The following is a 7320-nucleotide window of genomic DNA, read 5'->3' as shown; positions in this document are numbered from 1 at the left end:
CTGCAGCATGAAAGTAGAAAGACCCTGCTGGGGGTGAGTCGAGAACGGGTGAAATAGGTGAAACCACTTGGCAAAACGGAGCCAAAAAAAACCGCCCAAACTCCCTCGTCTGCTTTCGGGCAGAAAGACGAGAGACGTTTTAGGGTTTAACGACGTTGAAACTAGTTGAATTCCTTTCAGCTGGGTTTTCCATGATGTCCTTTCTGTTTGCAGCACATATGGTCGGGTCCTAAAAAAACACAAGGTCAGTCAGACCGCGTGCCGCCGTAGGTAGAAAATAGGGCGTTTAGCAGGTTACCTCTTTTGTGCTTGTTAGTGATTGTACTCGCCGTTTCGTTTTGAACTTCTCTATTTATCTCCTGTTGAAAGAAGCGTCCAGAAATATTTGAGAGAGTATTACAATGATCCACGCCGGGGGGTTGGCTAGGATTCAAACCCTCAACACGGGCTCACAGAAATAACTCCACTTAGCTTCCCTGGCCTCTCGCCATCCCGCCGCCTCAGGGCCTACTATCAAAGAAATCACATGTGTCGGAGCTGAACGGTGCGAAACAAACACACACACATACACACACACACCCCGGCACACACACCACAGACACACAAATACAACACGTAGCTATTAAATATTTCATATATTCAGCCTCTAACTGTTCAAAAAAACATGGTTGGTATGAGGGGCTGGGAGTAAGAGCACGGAGGAGAGCAGGAGGAAGGTCTCTCATTTGAAGTACAGAGAAGTATGGGGGGAAAAGAGGAGCCATGGGGGAAATAACTCATCATTTCTGTCTGATTGCGAGATCAGAGGGACACATGGACAGTTTGTTGGCTCCACGCTCACCTCCCGGCCTCTCTGCAACCCCCCCCCCTCCTCTTCTCCATCGCTCATGCTGTACCCTTATCAAACCAATGTCTTCCTCTCTCTCTCTCCCCCCAGCCAATAACATTTGCTTCTACGGTGAGTGTTCCTACTACTGTTCCACCGAGCATGCGCTGTGCGGTAAACCGGATCAGATCGAGGGCTCGCTGGCAGCCTTCCTGCCCGACCTGGCCTTGGCCAAGCGCAAGACGTGGAGGAACCCCTGGAGACGGTCGTACCACAAGCGCAAGAAAGCCGAGTAAGGAGAGGAAATGGATGTGTAATCGGGACTCTCGTCCCTTGCCTTGTTTCTGTCTCTGCTGTCAGCCACGCAGTCCCTCCCCCCTCCCGTTACCACATCTTCCTCTCTTTATCAGCTCACACTCGCTTATTATTCCCCATATTGCCCATGTCCCTGTGTTCTTCCGCACACAGCTGGAAGGGTTAGTCTCTGCAACAGCTGAACTGGGGTTTAAGTGTGTCTTTGCGTGCACGTCATTATTTTCCCATCCTCCACAGATTTCTATTATCTTCGAATTAGCCGCCCCATTACAGAACAGCCCCGCATGGCTCGCACTTCAGCCGGTCCTCTGGACAATGTTCTGTTTCCTGTTCAGCTGCAAAATACTACATAGTTGACTGATTTGTCTTTCTGTCCCATAGACTGATGGTCCATCCACCCACCGATCTTACATGTTCTGATACAGGAGGCCTTTCTCAACACGACTCTTAAACCGTCGATTTAAAACCTCCTTTTTTAACGCAGCGTAATGACACGAAGAGTTTTACTGTTTACTGATGAGCGGCTTGTATCATGCTGCAGTCCGTATTATATTTAGTATTGTTAGAATAATGCCATTTGTTACAGGTGGACAAACTGATTGGTCTTCAAAGTTAGCTTTGCCATTCCAGTTAGCGTGGCGGTCTATTCCGTTGCCTACCAACACGGGGGTCGCCGGTTTGAATCCCCGTGTTACCTCCGGCTTGGTCGGGCATCCCAACACACACAATTGGCCGTGTCTGCGGGTAGGAAGCCGGATGTGGGTATGTGTCCTGGTCACTGCACTGGCGCCTCCTCTGGTAGGTTGGGGCGCCTGTTCAGGGGGGAGGGGGAACTGGGGGGGAATAGCGTGATCCCCCTGGTGAAACTCCTCACTGTCAGGTGAAAAGAAGCGGCTGGCGACTCCACATGTATCAGAGGAGGCATGTGGTAGTCTGCAGCCCTCCCCGGATCGGCAGAGGGGGTGGAGCTGCGAGCGGGACGGCTCGGAAGAGTGGGGCAATTGGCCGGGTACAATTGGAAGAAAAAGGGGGGAAATTCCAAAAACAAAAGTTAGCTTTGCATTGCTCCAGGAGCACAGAAGTTAAGTTTACCTCCGTATCTTTCCAGTTCACCACCGTCCACAGTCTGTGTCCACTTCCAAGAAGACATGAACTGGGACTGAGGCAGGATAGTGACCTGGAACTGAGGCAGGATAGTGACCTGGAACTGAGGCAGGATAGTGACCTGGAACTGAGGCAGGATAGTGACCTGGGACTGAGGCAGGGTAGTGACCTGGGACTGAGGCAGGGTAGTGACCTGGGACTGAGGCAGGGTAGTGACCTGGGACTGAGGCAGGGTAGTGACCTGGGACTGAGGCAGGGTAGTGAACTGGGACTGAGGCAGGATAGTGACCTGGGACTGAGGCAGGATAGTGACCTGGGACTGAGGCAGGGTAGTGACCTGGGACTGAGGCAGGGTAGTGACCTGGGACTGAGGCAGGGTAGTGACCTGGGACTGAGGCAGGATAGTGACCTGGGACTGAGGCAGGGTAGTGACCTGGGACTGAGGCAGGGTAGTGAACTGGGACTGAGGCAGGATAGTGACCTGGGACTGAGGCAGGGTAGTGACCTGGGACTGAGGCAGGATAGTGAACTGGGACTGAGGCAGGATAGTGACCTGGGACTGAGGCAGGATAGTGACCTGGGACTGAGGCAGGATAGTGACCTGGGACTGAGGCAGGGTAGTGACCTGGGACTGAGGCAGGGTAGTGACCTGGGACTGAGGCAGGATAGTGACCTGGGACTGCGGCAGGATAGTGACCTGGGACTGAGGCAGGGTACTGACCTGGGACTGAGGCAGGATAGTGACCTGGGGCAGGATACTGACCTGGGACTGAGGCAGGATAGTGACCTGGGACTGAGGCAGGATAGTGACCTGGGGCAGGATAGTGACCTGGGACCGAGGCAGGGTAGTGACCTGGGACCGAGGCAGGGTAGTGACCTGGGACCGAGGCAGGGTAGTGACCTGGGACCGAGGCAGGGTAGTGACCTGGGACCGAGGCAGGATAGTGACCTGGGACCGAGGCAGGGTAGTGACCTGGGACCGAGGCAGGGTAGTGACCTGGGACCGAGGCAGGATAGTGACCTGGGACCGAGGCAGGGTAGTGACCTGGGACCGAGGCAGGGTAGTGACCTGGGACTGAGGCAGGGTAGTGAACTGGGACTGAGGCAGGATAGTGACCTGGGACTGAGGCAGGATAGTGACCTGGGACTGAGGCAGGGTAGTGACCTGGGACTGAGGCAGGATAGTGAACTGGGACTGAGGCAGGATAGTGACCTGGGACTGAGGCAGGATAGTGACCTGGGACTGAGGCAGGGTAGTGACCTGGGACTGAGGCAGGGTAGTGACCTGGGACTGAGGCAGGATAGGCAGCAGGGGACACCAGTATCTGGCTCTCAGGTTGATCACAGGTGTCTTCATGTTAGCTATGGGTGTTAGCTGGACTAACAGGATTTCAGTCAGGGATGAGCCAGGCTGGAGCTGTCACCGGGACGAGCTGGCAGGGATGTTTAACGGAGATCCACTACACGTATTATAGTCAACAGTACTACTGCACCAACTCTGTCCAGAATTTTTTTTCCTGCCTTGTAGAGCTGTTCAAAAATCACAGAGTGAGCCAAATGCTCTTTATTAGAGGCGTCTTTTTTTTTGTGAGGAAACTTCAGGATTTTTTGTGTTCTGTCCTATTAAGTAGTTATACACAAACATACAATGATCTGTTCCCCAGACTTGTCCAGTAAATATTAACCTACATACTGTGATCTACATTAAAATATCCAAATTGTGTGTGTGTGTGTGTGTGTGTGTGTGTGTGTGTGTGTGTGTGTGTGTGTGTGTGTGTGTGTGTGTGTGTGCAGATGGGAGGTTGACCCAGACTATTGTGACGAGGTGAAGCAGACGCCTCCATACGATCGTGGTACTCGACTCCTGGACATCATGGACATGACCATCTTTGACTTCCTAATGGGTGAGACGGAAATAGAAAAAGAGAGGTGAAAGAAGGGAGGGCGGCACGGTGGTCAGCGCGGTCGCCTCACAGCAAGAAGGTCCTGGGTTCGAGCCCCGAGGTAGCCCAACCTTGGGGGTCGTCCCGGGTCGTCCTCTGGGTGGAGTTTGCATGTCCTCCCCGTGTCTGTGTGGGTTTCCTCCGGGTGCTCCGGTTTCCTCCCACAGTCCAAAGACATGTAGATCAGGTGACTCGGCTGTACTAAATTGTCCCTAGGTATGAGTGTGTGTGTGTGTGTGTGTGTGTGTGTGGGGGGCCCTGTGTGATGGCCTGGCGGCCTGTCCAGGGTGTTTCCCCGCCTGCTGCCCAGTGACTGCTGGGATAGGCTCCAGTATCCCCACCACCCTGACAGCAGGATAAGCGGTTCGGATAATGGATGGATGGATGGATGGATGGATGGATGGATGGAAAAAAGGGAGGAAGGAGGAAAAAAAGTTCACACAGGATCTTAGAACATCTGAAGTTGATAAACGTACCAGACTTGACCTGATCCATATTTGCGTTTTTCATCCATTTCAATGTGCAGGTAATATGGACCGCCATCACTATGAGACTTTTGAGAAGTTCGGGAACGACACCTTCATCATCCACCTGGACAACGGGAGAGGGTACGAACGCTACTTTTGACACGTCCACCTCGGCGGTTGGTTCATGTGTGTTGGCCTTCAGTTTGAGATGAGGCTCGGCTGTCTTTGACAGTTGTACTTCTGTGTCGCCTTCTGAAATGTTGCGTGGAAACTCGTGAACCGACTTCCTGTTTTGGAATCTTGCAGGTTTGGAAAACATTCCCACGACGAGCTGTCCATCCTCGTGCCTCTCAGCCAGTGCTGCAGGTTAGACCGTCTTCTGCTGTGTCCTTAAACCTGTGTATTTTCTGTCACACGCAAAGTAAGTCAGAGAGTTGTAAAAAAGTGCAACAGTGCCGGGTGGCGTGGCGGTCTACTCCGTCGCCTACCAACACAGGGGTCGCCGGTTCGAATCCCCGTGTTACCTACAGCTTGGTCGGGCGTCCCTACAGACACAATTGGCCGTGTCTGCAGGTGGGAAGCCGGATGTGGGTATGTGTCCTGGTCGCTGCACTAGCGCCTCCTGTGGTCAGTTGGGGCACCTGTTTGGGGGGGGGGTGTGATCCTCCCACGCACTACGTCCCCCTGGTGAAACTCCTCACTGTCAGGTGAAAAGAAGCGGCTGGTGACTCCACATGTATGGGAGGAGGCGTGTGGTAGTCTGCAGCCCTCCTCGGATCGGCAGAGGGGGGTAATTGGCCAAGCACAATTGGGGAGAAAAAGGGGGAGAAATAAATAAAATTGGGAAAGACTTCATTTACCTTGCCAAACATTTCGGGCAACTTGTAGCTCGCACTTTGTGTTTCCACTTCTGAACTCGTGGATTAGACAGTTACACCAACGGGGACTTGCTGGAACAAGTCTTGGATGTTCAGTTGCCCTGTCGGACGGCGTTTTAAATCTTTGTCCAGGTTGTCTGCACAGAAGCCGGGGAGTAAAAGGATATAAGTGACGTGCACGAGGGCAGAAACTACAAACATAAGACCCGGGTTGCAAAAACTGGAATTACACTTTAAAATGTCCTCCTCCTGTCATGTCGCCCCACATATTCGTATGCGTTGCCCTGTTGTTTGCCCCCGGGTTTCACCCCTGCAGTTCGGACAGAGACGTGCACAGTAAGTCTGTGTTCCCGGGGGGGTTTTGTTTAGAGCGTCCAAGATATAAACGCATCTCTCTCTGATTTACCAGGGTCAGGAAGTCCACTTTCCTACGTCTCCAGCTCTTGGCCAAGGAGGAGTACCAGCTGAGCTCCTTGATGGAGGAGTCCCTGCTCCGCGACCGCCTGACCCCTGTCCTCATCCAGCCCCACCTCCAGGCCATGGACCGCAGGCTCCGGCTGGTACTGCAGGTCCTGAACGGCTGCATGGAGAAGGAGGGCTACGCCAGCGTCGTGGAGGACGACGTGGCGGGGGACCAGGTCACCCACAGGAGTCCCCGCCACAGGTAGTGCGGTCCAGGCCAGCTTGGACCTCAAGTTGAAAGTGTAAAGTGGACCACGGTCGTGGCTGTCTGACCCGACGGGGATTGAGCCCAAATCCCACCTCTGACTTCATGCTGAATTCAGTGAATTCCAAGACCTTCAATGCCTCTAAGGAAGCTGCCTCCGACTGTATTCGTGTGGGGCAAAACGTGTTGGGAAATATTCAAGAGAGACGATGCTGAAACGGGGCTTTGTACTTGTTAGATACAGATGTACTTTAGTTTTTATCCGCAGTGTACAAGAAACATCGGGACCACTGTTTGTGTTCCGTGATGTGTTTGTTTTCAACACGGCGGCGTGGCCGCCATGTTCTGCTCAGTGTTCATACATGATAGCGTGACCAAATGAGATGCTCCACACAGGACCCGCGTGCTCAGATTATATAAGCTTTGGCACTGCGTCTCCACTTCCGGGAAGGTCGGAAATCCCGTATGTGGCTCTAACACAGCTTCCTTGACCAAGGGATGCCCGCGTGGGTCATTTCTCACCTGTTGAGAGGATCAGTAAGTGATGACAGGCCCGGGCGTACCGTCACGTGCCGCTGTCATCGTTCAAATTGATGAAATCGGCCCAACACCAACCTGCCAACAGCACCACTAGACATATACACACTTCATCCGGGTAGTGTGGCGGTCTGTTCCCTTACCTACCAACACAGGGATTTTTGGTTCGAATCCCCGTGTTCCCTCCGGCTTGGCCGGGTGTCCCTACAGACACAATTGGCTGTGTCTGCAGGTGGGAACCCGGGTGTGGGTATGTGTCCTGGTCGCTGCACTAGCGCCTCCTCCGGTCAGTCGGGGCGCCTGTTTGGGGGAGGGGGAACTGGGGGGAATAGCGTGGTCCTCCCATGTGCTACATCCCCCTGGTGAAACTCCTCACTGTCAGGTGAAAAGAAGCGGCTGGCGACTCCACATGTATGGGAGGAGGCACGTGGTAGTCTGCAGCCCTCCCCGGCTCGGCAGAGGGGGCGGAGCAGAGACCGGGACGGCTCAGAAGAGTGGGGCAATTGGCCGGATACAATTGGGGAGAAAAAGGGGGCGGGGAGCGACACATCCAAACTGTATTGTCTCCTCCTCTTTTTCTGCC

General features: G+C 53.6%; 1 protein-coding gene across 1 annotated transcript in view; it reads left to right on the top strand.

Moving 5' to 3' along the window:
- The window catches only part of LOC130119879 (extracellular serine/threonine protein kinase FAM20C-like), a 59591-nt gene extending 52575 nt beyond the window's left edge, over nt 1–7016 (top strand). Inside the window, exons 5-9 of the mRNA XM_056288470.1 lie at nt 938–1118; nt 4040–4149; nt 4715–4796; nt 4962–5021; nt 5943–7016. Of these exons, the coding sequence (XP_056144445.1) occupies nt 938–1118; nt 4040–4149; nt 4715–4796; nt 4962–5021; nt 5943–6201 (692 nt within the window). The 3' untranslated portion in view covers nt 6202–7016. The remainder of the gene's footprint in view (nt 1–937; nt 1119–4039; nt 4150–4714; nt 4797–4961; nt 5022–5942) is intronic.
- Nucleotides 7017–7320: the final 304 nt, after the last annotated feature.

Source organism: Lampris incognitus, chromosome 10, assembly GCF_029633865.1.
Source record: "Lampris incognitus isolate fLamInc1 chromosome 10, fLamInc1.hap2, whole genome shotgun sequence".
Lineage (NCBI taxonomy): Eukaryota > Metazoa > Chordata > Actinopteri > Lampriformes > Lampridae > Lampris > Lampris incognitus.
Note: the sequence above shows the minus strand (reverse complement) of the source record. Positions and strands in the feature narration are given on the sequence as shown.